The following is an 18,001-nucleotide window of genomic DNA, read 5'->3' as shown; positions in this document are numbered from 1 at the left end:
TCCAGTCCATACACCTCTCAAAGAGTGAACATCTTCCTGCTGGATATGGAGTTCCCGGGTCTCAAGGGATGTGGTTTTCATTTGTGTAGTTGCAAGCTGGAGACTTGACCGAATATTCAGTGAAGTAAAGATTATCTGTCCCAACTCGAGTGCAAAACTGAGCTGGACTGCCGAGAGGCAGACGGAGAGACCGACATGATGGTTCCTACGGGATCTCAAGTAGTTTTGTCTCTGTTTTGATGCTCTCTGTAGAACCTCACACTCTTGAAAGACCTTGACAGTCTACTGACCACAAGGCTATGGAAGAAATTCTTCTTACCTCTGCTTCCTCACGGCGTCAAATCAACACATTGGTATAGGAGACACTTGACAGTTGGAGCTGAGGCTAGAACAGAGGACTGGAGACTGTGTTGCCTGGACCACTCCCTAATAACATAGAGAAGAGCTGAAGGCTTATTGAGCAAAGAACACTTCATTGCTCGAAGTTATGGCTGTCCTGGTGAATGCACATACTGTGATTGAGTCAATAGTCAATGATGTTTTGAAAATGAGACACGGAATGTAAATTCTTTCTGCTATTTTTCTTCATTTGGAGCAAAATGCTCATTAAATTCTAGGTGCATCCAGCTGCCTCATTTCCCGAGTGCTGAGGGCAGAGGGAGGAACTGAGGAGTGGAGGCACTCCCTGCATTTGAATCTGACGGTCGGCTGGCAGAGAGGGCAGGAAGGATGGACTTACATGCCAACCCTCGGGGCTGGGGCAGGAGGCTTGTGTGCCTTGACAGCTCTAGGGGGATCATTTTATTTAATTCATTTGAGCATGATTTTTTGCTTTGCTTTTAAAAGGCTCAGTCCGTTTCACTCTGGACAATTATCAGTGAGCAGCTGCTCTCTCTCCCTTTATATCTAACTTAGCACAGTCTTTCTCTGTAACCCACAGGCTACCCTTTTAAAGCCTTGCTAGGGAACTTATCAGCTTCGCAGGACAGCTTCCTTCTATATATCCCGCATAGTTTAATTACATTTCTGTGAATTCTGGAGAGCCAGACAGCTCTTAGCTCTGACATTTACGAAACAAAAGACACCAGCTGAAATAAGATCTCTTTGCGTTTCGTTTTGTTTTTCTAAACTCACAGCTGAGTTGATCCAACTGACAAATAGCTCCTTTTAATCCCTTCTTTCTTTCCTCTCCTTGTGTCTGTAGACAGTGCCTTCACTTTCCTCATGGAGCTACCCAGAAACCCCCTTTGATTCTAGGTCATAAGCACCTCATGACTTGACTTAAGGCCCTGCTCCCCCCCCACCGCAATTGTTATTTGTGTATGTGGTGCATATGTGAGCATCGGTTCATGTGTGTGCACATATGTTTGGAATTAGAAGACATTATTTTCTTCTGCAGCTCTCCATCTTATTCTTTGAGATAGGATCTGTCACTGAGCCCAGAGCTCACCAGTTCAGGAAGAGTATCTGTCCAGAAGGCTCTAGGGATCCACCTGCCTCTGATCTCCCCAGTGCTGACTGGGGTCACAGATATGCACTGTGTCCTGGCTTTGTATGTGGGTGATGGGAACCTGGACCACAGCCTTCATGTTTTCATGACCAGAATTTACCAACCGTGCTGGCTAGTTTTATGTCAACCTGACACAACCTGGAGTCAAGAGAGAGGAGGGAGCCTCAGTTGAGAAAATACCTCTATAAGATCAGGCATAGGTAATCCTATAGGGCATTTTCTTAAACAGTGACTGGTCGGGGAGGGCCAAACCTATTGTGGGTGGTGCCACCCCTGGGCTGGTGGTCCTGGGTTCTGTGAGGTAGCAGATTGAGCAAGCCAGTAAGCAACACTCCTCCATGGCCTCTGCCTCTAGGGTCCTGTCCTGCTTGGGTTTCTGTCCTGACTTCCTTTGAGGATGAACAGTGGTGTGGAAGCATAAGCCAAATAAACATTTCCTCCCCAACTTGTTTGGGTCATGGTGTTTCATCACAGCAATCGTAACCCCGACTAAGGTACCAACTAGGCTGTCTCTTCAGCCCCTCCCCTCGTGGATGCCTCCAGCCTTCCTGCTGGATGTCCCATGCTTGATGCTGTTGTCCCTTAGTTCATCTGCCAATCTGCTGCCAAAATTCTATTTCTGGAATGTAAACCTGAACACTGAGGCTGGGGACTGTGTCAGCTCATGATTGAGCAATAGGTGATAAACAGTTTAATTGCAGCCTGGGGAGCAGAGAGGTGAACATGAAATGTTCTTTGTCCTTTTGGGGTCCTGTACCACACATCTAGAAGCTATAGAATTCGGAGCCTTTTGCGTGACAGTGCTGGCTCAGTTCAGAGGTCCCAGTTCACGGCTAGAAAGGCCTTTCCTTTGGGGCCTCTGGAGGGAGTGCTGATGGCAATGGAACTCTGGTAGAACAAATCACTCATCCAGTGGCCAGGAAACAGTATGGGAGGTTGCCTCAACCATCAAAGACCTCCCACAAGGCCTTTCTTCCAAAATGCCATAGCATCTCCTAATAATGCCAGCTTTTTAATGGATAAGCTTTGAAGAACATTCAGCATCTAAACTATAGGCAGACGGAACTGGAATACAACATCTGGGACATGAAAGCCAATGGGGTTGAGTAGCTACAAATATTCTCCATTTTGCTGGTCCCCTGGACCGGTTTCTCTCTACCTACTGGGTTCTGCTCACTAGCTCCTGCAGCCTCTTATGAAATAACCATTCTGAGGCTTAATATCAGTTGCGTATTCTTTGGCCTATTAGCTCAGGCTTCTTATTCACTAACTCTTACATCTTAAATTAACCCATTTTTATTATTTTATATTTTACCATGAGGCTCGTGGTTCGTTACCTTTTGCTTTTTTGGGTGACTACATAGCGTCTGCCTGACTATGCCTTCTTTCCTCCTCTATCTCTGCGTGGATTTCCCACCTTGCTGTATTCTGTCCTGCCATAGACCAAAGCAGCTTCTTTATTAACCAATGGTAAAAAAACATATTCATAGTATACAGAGGGGAATCCCATATCAGGGTTGAGCGATCAATTCAACTTGGTATTGGCAGACTGCTGACCTTAAGGTCACTTAATACAGTATCAAACCCAAAGGGTCATCACAATCTTCAAACGTTGCATTGCTTTAGGGGTCCCTGCAAAATAATTCCTGACAGTATTTTGTGCTAATTTTAAGGATTTCCTATCAGGGTATTAGTATAAGCAACTTAAAGGCTAAAAGCACGGGCATTTTATTCCAGGCTATTTGATTGTTACTGTGTAAGAATCTGCCAAGTGGATAGCAGGGACGGCATCCATATCAAACAGAAACACACTCTTGCCGTTTATTAACTGCTGCCGTTGTTCATAACTGGAGCTGAATAGATCCTAATATGTTGAGGTCTCTTTTAGTCTAGCTGCTGATCTGCCCTTTGTCGGGCTTCATTATGTAAGAAAGCCAGTCCACTCAAGCAGGGGAGCACCCCCCACTCACTGGTTTACTTATCTCAGGCAAAGCACCCCAGGGAGCCCAAGTCTCTAAAGTGGAGGTTTTATATAAACTCAAGGTGGGCTGCAGCCATGGCCATTGCATGAGAGTCCTGACATCATGCTGCCCGCAACCAGGGTGTTCTTAACAGTTACAGATGCTACCAAAGGTGGTTTGTAGCAAACCCACACTGACTCTACAATTAAAAGAGTTTATCCCTGAAAACCCTGACATTGTTGGGAGAGTATGGTTGTATCTGTTCTCTGCACTCATACTTTAGTGATATACACTGTACGATTAAGGACAAGATGCAGGTGAAATCTTAGAATGTTTTCCATTACAGACAGAGAGAGAAAGGGAGGAAAGGCTGGAAGGAGAGAGAGAGAGAGGGAGAAATAGAGAAGCTTAAAGTCTCCTAAAACCTCGAGTTGAACCAGAGAAAGCCAAGCACACCATAGGCCTGACAGACACGCACACCTTTAGAAGAGTCTCCAGCGAGCCTCAGGTGCCTGCAGTGCCAGCAAGGAGGCGGGAGGTGTTGAAATCATTGAGATTTGTCTCTTGTCTGGTATCAAGGGCATTCATCTTGCCTCTTCAGCTTTTTTTTTCATCCTCAAAATGGATGCTTCAGATAGAAAAATACCAGACAATAGTCTCATAAAGTGAAAAGTAGCCAGTAAGTTGCCATGGTTACTGATAGGCTTTTCTCTTTCAGATTTCTAAGTAATAACTTGTGCTTTTATATTTGACTTGGCAATTAAAAAGTCAGCCTTTGGTATCAGCATGTTCACTCATAAACCATTACTTTGAATAAAGACTACACATATACAAAGAACCCGATTTGGTTGTCTAACAGAAATTTGCAATCTAATTATTTTAGTCTGGAGTTGTGCGGTCTGCAAATTTACCACATTGTCAGCAATCAGTAAGATTTCTCTTTCTAAACGTATTTGTCTTTTCTCTTTGCTTTGGTTCTCCGGCTCCCTCTCGGTCCCCCACCTCCTCTCCTAGCTGTGTAACGGGGGCTCTGTCACTGAGCTTGTCAAGGGCCTCCTGAGACGTGGCGAACGGCTGGATGAAGCTGTGATCTCCTACATTCTGTATGGAGCCCTCTTGGTAAGAACGTCCGTGGTGGAGAGGGGAGCACAGCCAGGCTCAGCACTGCCCATTAGCAGAGGGGATTCAGTCTGGGGATGGTATAACCTAGTGTGGACTTCGGTGAAACTGTTGCATCGGCTTGCTGACAGCTCTGATCTCTCTCTCCCTCTCTCCTGCTGTGGCGCTGGGACTCTGTACAGGGCCTTCAGCATCTGCACCACCATCGAATCATCCACCGGGATGTGAAGGGGAATAACATTCTTCTGACTGCAGAAGGAGGAGTTAAGCTCGTTGACTTTGGTAATGACTGTATCATTTGTTTTCTTGATGTGTGTGGTTTTAGCCCAAGGGGACAATTTATTGCAATCTCTGAAGACTGGGGCCTCTCTGCTGCACCACAGGCTCGGGGACTTTCCAGGAAACGGGCTGGAGAGTGGGGGGTTTCCAGATGGATCACCCTCGGAGATAGATGCTCTTTGCTAATTACTTTCGGCTTTTGAAGCAATTTTATTAGAAACAGGGAATAAAAGTATTGGGAAAGAAGAACTTTACAGAAAATGGTAATTTGGTTTGTTTGTTTTTTGTTTTCCGTGAAAGTTTCCCCCCTCAGGGCAATTGTCTGTAATTTACATTTTTCATCTCTCTTTTGCATATGAAAAGAAAAAGCGGTTTGATTTTTAAATGGCTTTCTCTAGCCTTGGGCATACTTATTTGCAGTGCACAGAAGGTAAACGGGTCCTCTGGGCCTGGGAGATGGGAAATTCTGCCTCCTGCCTCCACACGTGAGGCAGGTCAACCGGCAAACACTCACAGGAAATGTGGACAGTACCATCTGGGGCCAACGCTCTGTTCTGACAGTCCTAAACCAACAAGCCATTTAGTTTTGGCATATGGGATGGTTTACTCTTCAAAATAAGTCCAAGGGTTAGTTACAAACCATGAGAAACCGTTTAGAACACTTGGGAATGTTACCAGTGTCACAAAACAAGACGGTGGTTTTTAGCATTCGCTATTTTACTGGTAAGAAATAATTTGGTATAAGAATGTGTCTGCAAATTATTTGTGTGAAAAGAAGTTATTTAAGAATAAATGGGGGCTGGAGAGATGGCTCAGTGGTTAAGAGCATTGCCTGCTCTTCCAAAGGTCCTGAGTTCAATTCCCGGCAACCACATGGTGGCTCACAACCATCTGGAATGAGGTCTTGTGCCCTCTTCTGGCCTACAGACATACACACAGACAGAATATTGTATACATAATAAATAAATAAATATTTTTTAAAAAAGAATAAATGATGTTGGGGTTGGAGAGATGGTCAGCCATTAAGAGCATCTGTTGTGGAGGTTCACAGCTGTCTGTAACTCCAGTTCCAGAGGACATAACACTTTCTTCTGGCTGTCTCTTGCAGCATGCATGTGGTACACACACACACACACACACACACACACACAGAGAGAGAGAGAGAGAGAGAGAGAGAGAGAGAGAGAGAGACTGACAAAACACTGACACACACACACAAAGCAAAAATTTTGAAAATGAAGTTGTTTCAGGTGTGTTGGTCTGTGTTTTAAGAGGCAAATCAAGAAAAAGGGGGTAGAGGAAGCCGGTTGTCTGAGGCTGTGCTCCTCTCGCAATAGGAGAAAGGATAGAACTGTAACAATGTGTGTTTTCCATATGACTCTGAGGGCAAAATATGCCAGGGAGATAGCCTAGAAGGAGGAGGATAGGGCTTCAAACCAATTTATCCAGTAATTAGCTTTGCAAGCTTCGAGAGAGAAAGTGTTCTTAATCTTTCCAGTAAAAAGTTCCTGAACATCCAGAAATTAAAACCAGAAAGATGTAACTGTTTGTTTACTATATTGTTATGGAGGACTTGGCAAAGTGGCCATTATGTGGGGCCATGTGACATGGGTAGAGTCCCAGCTACTGGGAATGCTGAGGTGGGAGACTCATTTGAGTCTGGGAGTTTGAGACCAGCCTGGACAACACAGCAGCGTCCTTGTCTCAAGCGTGGGAGCTGGGAGATGGCAGCCCTTCCAGGCTTTTTAATAAAAAGAATATGAGTGGCGAATCCTGGACCCTGGGGTCCTCTGCACATCATCCAGGACCCATAGTCTCTAGGGTGGGTCCATCCATAAGAAGCATACGGTGTTTAGACTTGAGTTCTTTTTTTTTTAATATTTATTTATTTATTATCTATGCAGCATTTCTTCCATGTATGCCTGCAGGCCAGAAGAGGGCACCAGACCCCATTACAGATGGTTGTGAGCCACCATATTGTGCTGGGAATTGAATCCAGGACCCCTGGAAGAGCAGGCAATGCTCTTAACCTTTGAGCCATCTCTCCAGCCCCTAGACTTGAGTTCTTGTCTTCAGCTGCAATATTCTCATACTTGGTATTAGAAGAATCTATCTGTAGGTGTGATTGTTGCCATTATCCTAGTTTGAAGATAGAAAAGTGAGGTTCAAAGATGAGGTGGTCACAACACCAGGAAAAGGCATAACTGAACTGGAAGGCGACTCTCTGGACTCTTAATCCAGTCTACATTTCCTTCCAGTTGATTTGATGGTACAGAGAAGAGAGGGTCATAAAAGGACATTGGAATAATATTAAAATTCATGTCTTCAACACTGAGCTTTAGATAATAATGCTGTCGATTTCTTTTTCCATTTGAGAAGCATTGCTTTCTTGCCAAGTTCCTAGTCTTGTTGGCTAGATAAGGCCTGAAATCTTTTCGTGTCTAACTGATGCTCTATTACAGATAACGCTTGCCAATCTTCCTCCACCATAAAATCAAGAACTTATTAAGGAAATCATCTGAAATAATTGAGAAGCATAAATTGGAAGATATTTTGGGTTGGTCATATTTGTTGGTATTTTTCCTTATACTCCAAATCGGCAGCTATACAGACAGGAATGTTCCCAAGGAAACACAGGTTCTGCTGAGTTCGATTGGATGATTAAAATGTCATTCATGGGTTGGAAAAGTACTGTTCATGGGACAAATATGCACCAACTTCTATTTTTATGCAGCTCATGACCTAGGAACTGTGTATAGGCACATATACAGCTATTGTAGTTTGAGACCAGACCTTGATATATAGCTCAGGTTGGCCTCAGACTCACTGCGTAGTCCAGGCTTGACTTCAACTCTTGCTCCTCCCACTTCAGCAGAATCCCAAGTCCTGAGATTCTCGGCATGTGCCACCAGGCTTCGTTTTATTTTTATATTTTTATTGACTGGTAAAAACTCAGAATAATACATTGTCATGTGAAAACTGTACTCGATTCAAATTTCAGCATCCATAAATGAAGTTTTAATTAGGTATAGCCAAACTTATTTATTGATGTGCTTTTTTTGTGGCTGCTTTAGTACTCTGGCAGAAGTTAATTGTGACAGGGGGCATGACATCTAAAATAGTTACGATTTGGACTTTTATAGAAAACATTATCAGCCTCTATCTAGCACCTTACCCAGCCTGCTGAACTCTGTTACCCTTTCCCTGTAGGTGTCTCTGCTCAGCTTACAAGCACACGCCTACGAAGAAACACATCAGTTGGGACCCCATTCTGGATGGCCCCTGAGGTAAGCAGGAGCTATCTAGCTCTTCGTACTTGTCGGGTGCCTTGCTGTTGTGCCTTTGTATAGGCAAGACATATCCTCTCTACAATTTTCGGAAGAAAACCCTTTATCCTTACAGAACTCTGAAATCCTCATGGGTGAGGGATGCTGATAAGACAGTCTCAGAGAATCAGAATTACATCACAGTCAGCCCATAGGGGGCCTTCGTGCCATTAAGAAAAGGTAACCCCCTGGGAGAGGCAGCTTCAAGGGTGTTGGCTTGGCAAATCCATCTAGCTTTGTCTACATTAGAAACCATCCCCTTTTCTAGATAAATGCAGCCCATGCCCCACGGCTGGATGGTGAGCCTCATTTTATCTCCAAGCAGCCTAGAGAGCCGCAGGCAGTGTTCCCCGGATGTTTCTATCGCGTACGTAACAACATCTCTTACGTATGTTGTTAGCTTTCTGCCATAGAACAAGATTTGGTCCTAATTTAGTTCTGGCCTCAATACAGAGATGAGGCATGCAGAGGTAGGGGGGCTTTCTGCTGGGTAAGGCGTGTGTGAGTCACCTGTGAGGTTTGCTCACTGGGTCAGCATTTTATTCCTCAGTGCTCCTACCTTCACCTGAAAGACATTCTCTGGGAGAAAGCAAATGGATTCTTTAAATCAGAGGGCGTAGGTGGTCACCCCTCCCCGAGGCGGCTTTCAGTCTCCAATCTGTCCACGTGGTCAATCTTCTGTGTGATAGCCCAGGTGATCTCCTAAGACAGCAAGATCGTTCCAATCACTGCTCAATTTTCTTCAGTGTTTCCTACTACCTATGACTTTCCAGTTTTATATTTGAGTAACCAACAGATTCACTTTTCACAAAAGGAAAAAGCCGGCAGATTACAGAATTTACTTATTGTAAATGTTTCTTAAATAGGTTGAAATGCATGAAGCTGGATCTAAATGTTTGGTCACACATTATAGATCTGTAAAAAAATACTTAAAAATCACAAAGTCAGCACCCTTCAAGATCAGCAGTTTCAATGAGACGGTTGCTCTTGTTTTGGGTGTTATTTGCGTTCTGCGGTTTGACTGTGCCTCAGCACACAAGTGGGGTTCTTTGAGTCTGGTGTTCCTACCACCGTGTACCACGTGCTGGCCTCGCCTCCCCGCAGCCCCCAGCTTAGCTGTGTTTCCGTCCATGTGATCGCTCTATGCAAACAGTGCCTCCGCTGACTTCCGGCTGTTGCTTTGTGTAAGCTGGGCATGGTTTCACAGGAAGGGAACGTGGGCACTAGGTTGTATGGCAAGTAGTTGCCCAGATGATCTGGGGCGTTTGCATTTGTGGCAATACAAATCCATGAAGTAAAAATGAAGAGATCCATTTTCATAAGGACCTTGTGAACCCCACAGGGGAGAATGTGGTCACAGTTCCTTTGGATGCTGAACAGAGCCCTCCTACCACGTTCTTTTGGATCTGCCGAGGTTCATTTTCAATTCCTCTCCCTAACTCACGTCTTAATTCTCCAACAGCAGTGGTACTTTTACTTATATCTAGGTAGGATATAAGCGGAGCTTATCGCTGCCGCTTTCAACTCTAGCCCGCCACTGTCACCTCTGCACAGTGATGGGCTGGACTCCCAGGGCTTGAAGCTTTGGGGGGACTTGGATGCTGACTAAACTCTCCACTCCCTGCTGGCCCAGAGCAGGGGCTCAAAGAATATTTGCTGGATAAATGAACATGTTGGCGGTGAAGCCCCAGGGATAAGATAAAGAGGGCACAGTTCAAGATAGAGGAATTGGCAAATTCCTTGTTAGATTTCAATTGATCTGTCCTGAAAGGGGAGCCTAGCCAGTCACTCGGATGGCATAATGTAGAAGGCGTTCCTGTTCTGATCCCAGCAGACTGGTTCTCCTGGCCACAGGGAAAAGTGCAAAGAGGCCTTCCCCGGACTTTGAGCAGTTACTTGGCATTTGTGGCTTCCCAGCTTCGGTTGGGTTGAGGAAAGTGTGTGGAATCATTTTGTAAGGCGCAGTGAGGAGGCCCACGGTGAGCTTCTGTTTCCCAGGTTGCCTGGCCCTGACTCCCTTCTCAGCAGGGAAATCCTGGGTCTCCCCCATCTATGGCAGTGGGTTCACGGAAAGGTAGGAAGTTTGAGAAGTGGGACCTTGACACCATCACTCGGGAGCAGGTTTCTGCCGGCTCCACGTGGGTCCCAGCCTGCAGTTTTTAGCCTGTATCCCCCTCACACTTTAATTTTTGAAATGGAGTATGACTTTTCCCAGCCAAGCTTCACTGTGCTCCGTGACCCTTCGTGTCCACCCATGGGAACAGCCTCCTGCTTGTCAGATCAGTGCAGCGAGCATCTACGCTTTCCACTGTGAGCAGTGCTTTGGGTCAGCTGCAGGGTCTTAAAAGTCTAATCAGTAACAGTTCAAATTAGCATTGTCTTCATGTGAAGCCTGAATACCATATCGATTGTAATATGCTTTTCCGTCAGTGCCTGTGAGTAAGTAGATTTGGATTAAATGCCGCAACAGTGCCTGTCCTAACAAGGTCAGCGGATTAAGACTTGGAGATAGCCTATACTTTATTTTCAAAATGCAATGGAAACAGCCCTTTTCTTATTTTATTTCTGAGAAATTAAGCCCATTATTTCCTTCCATTTCTACGACACCAACTTGAGTAACTGTGATATTTAATTCAAATAGGCTGTCCTACCAACCAGGTAGCTAATGGAATGTGACCAGACCACAATCAAACGCTGACGAGCCGTCCAAGACTCACAATTCACTCTGGCTGCTAGGAGATAGTCCCTTCTGCTCACTACAGTGGGGGGAGGGGGGGTAGGTACTACTGCCGCAGCAGAATGTTGGTGAAGGGCAATCAACCCAGCAATGCGAGGGAGGGAGGATCCCACAAGGTGCTCACACTTTGCAACAATACTTCTGGGGAAATAAATTGCTGGGCACAGTAAAAGGGACCGTCTGTCCATCAAGATCAGTAAATACCTAAGTAGCATGCTGTGCCCACAGTAAAGAAAAAAAGAGCTCGGCGTGAAAAATATGCTTTATATAACCCTGAGAAAGATAATTTAGGCAACAGAAAACTGTTTTCATGTGATGGAAACAGAGGTTGGTGAGTCTAGGGTTTGTGACTTGGCAGCACAATAACATCACTGAAGTCCAGGATCCTATTTCTTTTCCCCCCGGACAGTGGGGTGTGAGTCCAGGACTTTGTTTATTCTAAGCAAGTGCTCTATCACCGAGTTACACTCCCAGCCCTGAAACCCTAGTTCTCGAAACCTCCTTGGCTAGGCTTGCTGCAACCTATATGCCTTCGTTATCCAGGGCCTGCCTTGGTGAGGGGTGAGTGGGCACAGTGTCTGCGATGATAGGGAGGCAGAAGTGGTCCCAGCATGAGAAAGCACTGAGTGTGGTAAGATCCCATAGAAGCTTGCCTTGACGCAAATGCGCCAAGCGTGGGCCAGCTGTGCCCATCTGTCATAAATTCACAGGTTTGCTGTAACCCAGTGGCATGGAGTGGATCACAGCACACACTGTTACCCACTGGTGCACAGAGAAGAATCTGCTCTTAGTCTGGAAGGTAGAAATGGAGACTGAGATGTAGAAGCACTCGCTCTCCCTAAAGGCCCCCATCCCTTTGTGTCTTTTGTGTCTTCCTGGCTGCTGGAGATTTGCTGGCAGTCCTTAGTGTCTTTTTTGGCTTGCAGTAGCATGGCAGTAGTCTCTGTTTTTCCTCTAGCCTGTCTCTGCCTTCACGTGACTGTCTTCTCACGTGGACCCTGGTCTCGTGGGTGAAGGACCCCCTTTTTCCTGCATGACTGCATCTTAACTAGCTGCACCCCCAGTAGCCCTGCTTTTAGTTAACAAGTTCACGTTCATGATTCATGGGAGTTAGAACTTCAACATTCTTCCTTTGGAGGATACGGTCCATTCCACAACAATTCCCCAAATGCTCAGGTGCCTTCCTTTGCAGCATAGTGTTCAGTTTATGAGGCTGTTGGGTGACTGCTTGGATGCCCCCAAAGGCTGAATGTCATAGGTGCTAATTTAAAGTGACTGTATACACACACATGTACACAGACACACATGCACACATATATGCACATATACACGCACATACACACACATCAGACAGACACACAGAGACATGCACATAGACATACACAGACACATGCACACACACCACATGGCTGCCTCTCTGGTGTCTGGCCCATGATTTTAGCCTGTAACTAAGGCTCCTTTGTGTGTGTGTGTGTGTGTGTGTGTGTGTGTGTGTGTGTCTGTGTGTGCTTGCACACTTAGGTATTGAACACAGACAATTAATTATTGTTTCTTTTCTCCTCTACTGCCTCCTGATGGTTGATTTCTCTTAATCAATACTATGAATTATAGCTCCTTATGTTTTCTTGGTGTTTGCTTGTTATTTTGTAAATACTCAGGCTCATCTGTGAGAATGCCCATTAGTGTGACCGCCCCAGTGTCATGATGAGGAGCCCAGGGCTCTGCCTGTCCAAGGGCCCATGAATACAGGGTGAGTGGTGAGTGGGGTTGACTGGAATCTATCTTTTGCGAGTCACTGCATTAAGAGATTTCCAGTATAATCCATGCTAGCTATCTACAGTAGTATTATACACCCCATATTTATATCCATCACACACTCAGTAATATCCTGTGGGTAGCAAAAAGGGGTAGAACCTACTCTCTGTTAGCAAGGGGTGAGGGGAGTTGACAGTCTTCCAGACTTACCATCTCACATTGGGAAGAACTGAACGGAAGTAACAGGAGGCAGTGGAAAGAGACAATAGACAGTTGTGTCCAGTGCTAAAAATAATGCCTCAGATAAAGGCTAAAATCAGAAGACCAGGTGTGTGTGTGTGTGTTGTTATGAATGGCAGCCGTCTAGGAAAGGGGATCCACATTGTCATCTGTCTTTTCATTGAGGTTATCTGTAGACCGTGTAAAGCGACACCTTAGACTTAGCTGGTGTGTGCAGGTATGACCTGCTAGCTATTAAAATTTTAACATATTTCCATTCTGAGTGGTAGGCGCCTGCCACCAGGAGGGCTTGCGTTTTCCTCAGTCATAGAGACACTGTGTCTTTGCTTAAAAGCTGGTCTCTTTACCAGCTACAGGGGCAAAGCATGGGCAGGAGGGAGCCTTAGGCCAACACAAGCAGCTTTTCCTTCTATAGGGCCTGACACGTGCGAGCCAAGTGTCCTGCTGAGTGTCTGAGTTTGGGGATGTGGAACTCGCTAAGCACAAACACAACAGGAAGTAAGCCTTCCCTCACTGAGGCTGACTCACCCCCAGGACTCTGATAGGGGCTTTTCATAATGTACTTTTAGTTCCTTCTCAAGGGTGGATATTATTTTTTCCATTTTATCACTGAGAAAAGCGAGGCTTGGAGAAGTGGAGGCGGCGCCATGTCCCAATCTGCTTCCCTAGAAAGTGCTGAAGCAGTTTGGATTTCCAGGCAGCACGAGCCCCATATTATAGATGCCTAAGGCATGGACAGAATTCTCATCCGTGTCTGGTTTCAAGGGTGTTCATAGGAGATGTCGGGGGTGGGAGAGGCATGGCTGGTGAGTGAAACAGTTCATCCATCAAGACACAGAAGTGTGGCAGAAGGATGCTCTGAAACCGGAGTTTGGAACACACCCTTTCTAAAGAAGCCATTCACAAAGTACAGCCTGGCTTTATGGCGCGATTCTGCTCATTGAGAGGCATCCTTGTGTAGCCAGGACCCTGTCCGCACACTCGGCATCCTTCCAAAGCAACTAGCGGCCGGTTTTTGTATTGGAAAACAGACTCAGGGATAAAATAAACATTTGCTTCTTTTCTGAACCCCCCCCCCCCCATTTACACTTCCGTCTGCCTGTTGTTGCAAACAAGAGCTAATCAGCAGAGAGGAGAAACAGATGTGCTGTGACGATGCTCTTTGCCCTGCCCAGGGTCCTTGACAGGGACGGTTGCCATAGCAACCATCTTACACCCATGCAGAAATAGCGCAAGCATTTTGCAACCACTCTTGACTTCATTAATTATGCCATTCCCAGCTAAATGATACGACAATGCTATTTCCTTTGGCCCTGCCAGGAATAGAAATGACAAATGAGATATTTTGTGTTGAAGGGTTGAAAAAGCCATAAAACATTACAATTCTGGGAGAATTTTGCCATCCTTGTCATTTATATTCACTAAGCTCTTGCTAGTGGATTTGGCTCCCAAACAAGAGCCGGCATTTGCTTGCTATGTATGAGGCACTGAATGCTGTATATGTATTGACTGATCTGGGATGCTGGGGACAGACCAAGGAAGGCAGGGCTGTTTCCACCCTAGTGTTTCTCACTGGTGAGGTGAATAAGTCACAGGAAGTAACCATCCTTTGTCCTTGGATGGTTATTAGAATTTGAACTGAGATGTTTAGTTTCAAAGTCCTCATCGCCACCACACACATCTGTATGGGTGTGTATGTGGTATGCTTATGTGTGCACATGTGTATGTGTGTACATGTGGAGGGCAGAGATTGAAGTCTTCCTGTCTTCCCCAGTTGTTCACCTTATTTTTTGAGACAAAGTCTCTCCCTGAGCGCAGGGCGTATTAATCTGGGTATACCGGCTGGCTCATGAGACCAAAAGCTCTGCCTGTCTCTGCTCTCCCGGTTTTCAGGTCACAGACACATGCCTCCTTGCTAACTCTTATGCGCTGTGAGGCTCTGGATTCAGTTCTCTGGCTTTCCCAGCGAGCACTCTACTCACTGAGCCACACCAGTCCCCAAAGTCCTCACTATTAACACTACAGAACTTGCTTAATGATGAGTACTGGTGCCCCAATAAAATATGTGTCTTGGTTAATATTTTTATCAGGAAGTGTTCTTCTTGGTGTCAACCTACAGTGAGAAATAAAGAGCCCAACTTTCTAAATAAATAAAGAATTTATCCAGAAAGTCAAGGCACCATAACACAATGTGTGAATGTGATGATCATCCCAAGGGGTTTCAGTTGGGGGGTGGGGACTTAAAACATATAATGATGATGGTGGTGATGATGTGTATGGGTGCATATGTCTTGGCACATGTGTGGCAATCAGAGGACAACTTTGTGGGGTCAGTTCTCTCCTTCTACCTTTTTGTGGGGTTCAAGGATTGAACAAAGAAATACATATGGCTGAGGTCACAGCCCAGAGGGCTTGCCTAGCACACACAGGCTGAGTTCCATTCCTCCACATCACACATACTGGTTACAGAGCTTATCCCAGGAGGTGACATCAGTTCTTTAGCAGAGGCAATGAGTGTGTGGCCAGTGTCCTTGGTTGCTCGATTTGTATGGCAAGTGGCAGTTTGGCAAACTGGTATCTGTTAGGACAACAAACTGCCTGAGTGTCTCTTTTCTTCATGGCACGTGGCTCCATCTTACCAGGCTTGGGTGTAAGAGACTTTGTTTCGGTACTGATAACCTTTACTCTGGTGTGTCAAAGAAAACGCATTTTCAACACATCACTAAATACCAGTGATTAAGCTCAAGGGAAGAATCTGGAAAAATAAAGTGCTTTAGGAGAATATTTTTTTTTCTGATCTGAGCTCTGCCATTCACGGTTTAAAAACAATGATTGCTCAGTTTTGTTTTGTTTTCTTAATAGGTTTTAGTTTGAATTAAAAAATTAAGAGTATTTGTATTTTAGGGTCAGAACTGGGAGTTTTTTCACATTACCACTGATGTGGGAAATGTTGAAGACTAGTGTGAGTGTGCATGTGTGTGAGCATGTTGTGCATGTACACATATGCATGTGTGTGCCAGTGTGCATGCGTGTGTCAGTGTGCATGTGTGAGTGAGCATGTGTGCATGTGAGTGAGCATGTGTGCATGTATGTGTCAGTGTGCATGTGTGAGTGAGCATGTGTGCATGTGTGTGTCAGTGTGCATGTGTGTGAGCATGTGTGCATGTGTGTGTGTCAGTGTGCATGTGTGAGTGAGCATGTGTGCATGTGAGTGAGCATGTGTGCATGTATGTGTGTCAGTGTGCATGTGTGAGTGAGCATGTGTGCATGTGCTCATGAGCATGTGTGCATGTGCTCATGAGCATGTGTGCATGTGTGTGTCAGTGTGCATGTGCTCATGAACATGTGTGCATGTGTGTGTCAGTGTGCATGTGTGTGTCAGTGTGCATGTGTGAGTGAGCATGTGCTCATGAGCATGTGTGTGTACTATCTTGTGCACGTGTGGAGGGAGAGCAATCTTCTCTTATTGCTTCCCACCTTAACTTTTGCAAGTCTCTCCCTAAGCCTGGGTGGCTGGTTCAGCTGTTCCTTAGGCCTTGAGCCCCAGGGATCTATCTGCCTGTCTCCAGACCCCAGCACGGGGATAACAGGCACATCCCACTATGCCCAGTTTTTCCATGAGTGCTGGGAGCAGAACCTCAGGCCCCCCTACTTTAGCAGCAAACACTCCAATCACTAATCCATATCAGCTGAGAACTTGCTGAATATTTTTGATCAGGAAAGTGGGAGAAGATTAAAAAGTAAAATGAGGAGGGAAAAGAAACTGCCTGCAAAGACAAAATAAAATAGCATAGTAGAAGTGCGAGGAGGGGAATGCAGGGGGGGGGGCGCCGGGGTGCAGCATCTGCCACAGGGGTGCCTTCAAACTGATGTCACCATGAGAGGGGACAGGAAGAAGATACTGTGAGGAGCTGACTCTTGCTGCAAGGCACTGGATGTGCTGTCACATGAGAAATGAAGGCTTTTAGAGTGTTTGAGACCCTTAGAGACTTCTGGTTCTTCCCCAGTGGGTTCATCTCTGAGATCCCATTGCTTTTAGCCATTCCTGGCTTCCCAGGCATTTATTTGCTCCCTTCTTATTTGGGAAACAGAGCAGAAATCTCTCTGCCCTTCCTTACCCTCTCAGAAGTAGCTCTGCCTCCTAAGACCTAACGCATGCTTGAAGAGCTTGTGTGGGTGAAGGGTTGCATCAAGGCTGATGACTGGGTCCAGACATAACTCCCCCTGGGTGGAAAGGTTGAGTCATGTGTCGGTGTGGAGGTGTGGGCAGCCCCGTGGGCGGTGGTGAGATGTCACCACTCTTCTTGGTGGGCCTAAGTATAGGACCCCATCTGCCATCCTTGGGTCCAGATGTGCCGAGCACACATGCACAAGGGAGGATGCCTCTGATCTCTCCACCCCGCTAAGTAGAAAGTGTCAGAGCAACAGCCTCCAGTTAGCATTTGGAAGCAGCCAGGCTATCCTCCCCAGCCTCTGTGGGGAGGTGGGAGGGACCAAGGTGTCTGTTCCCTCTCACTGCTGTATTCTCAGGAGCCCAGGCACGTGCTGAGGGAAATCAGAGTCATACAACTCTCCCGAACCCAGGGTCTCAATGCCCAGGAGGCTCCTCATCCGGGGAGCCCATGCCCCATGGATGGACGGGAAACCATACCGAAGTTAAACTCTGTCCTTGCTTCCTTGCTGGGTGGTAGCTGAGCTACCGGAAGAAAGCCTCAGGAGGAGACAGGTGGAGTTAGGAGCAACTCCGGCAGACCCTTGCCGCCAGATGATGCAAAAGCAGGCAGGGGCGGGAGAACCGCTCGACACTGCTCTCTTCTGCCCCCAGGGATGTCCATACTTTGTTTTCAGTTTAAGAAAGCCAAGGAGAGTCACTCTGTTAGGAATGGTCACATTTCCAAGGGTGTCATGAAGCCAACGGTGCCAAGAGCCTGGGTGAGGACCCAAAGCAGAGGCTGCTGCGCTGGACAGGGGCACACCCCAGCAGGAGCATCTGTTCCTCTGACTTGCTTTTCTTCCTAATTTCCAAATGCATCCCGGAGGAGAAAGGCATTCTCTCCCTCAGCATCTTCTTGCT

The 18,001-nt window shown here is 46.1% G+C and overlaps 1 protein-coding gene across 2 annotated transcripts in view; it reads left to right on the top strand.

Annotated features, from left to right (window-relative positions):
- Myo3b (myosin IIIB) overlaps nt 1-18,001 on the top strand; it is a 283,449-nt gene that overhangs the window by 10,774 nt on the left and 254,674 nt on the right. For both annotated transcript variants that reach the window (XM_075984938.1, XM_075984937.1), the window contains exons 4-6: nt 4,486-4,590; nt 4,773-4,872; nt 8,080-8,156. In XM_075984938.1, the coding sequence (XP_075841053.1) occupies nt 4,486-4,590; nt 4,773-4,872; nt 8,080-8,156 (282 nt within the window). The remainder of the gene's footprint in view (nt 1-4,485; nt 4,591-4,772; nt 4,873-8,079; nt 8,157-18,001) is intronic.

This window comes from Microtus pennsylvanicus, chromosome 9 (assembly GCF_037038515.1).
Source record: "Microtus pennsylvanicus isolate mMicPen1 chromosome 9, mMicPen1.hap1, whole genome shotgun sequence".
Lineage (NCBI taxonomy): Eukaryota > Metazoa > Chordata > Mammalia > Rodentia > Cricetidae > Microtus > Microtus pennsylvanicus.
The sequence above is the reverse complement of the archived record's forward strand: the minus strand, read 5'-3'. Positions and strand labels throughout refer to the sequence as shown.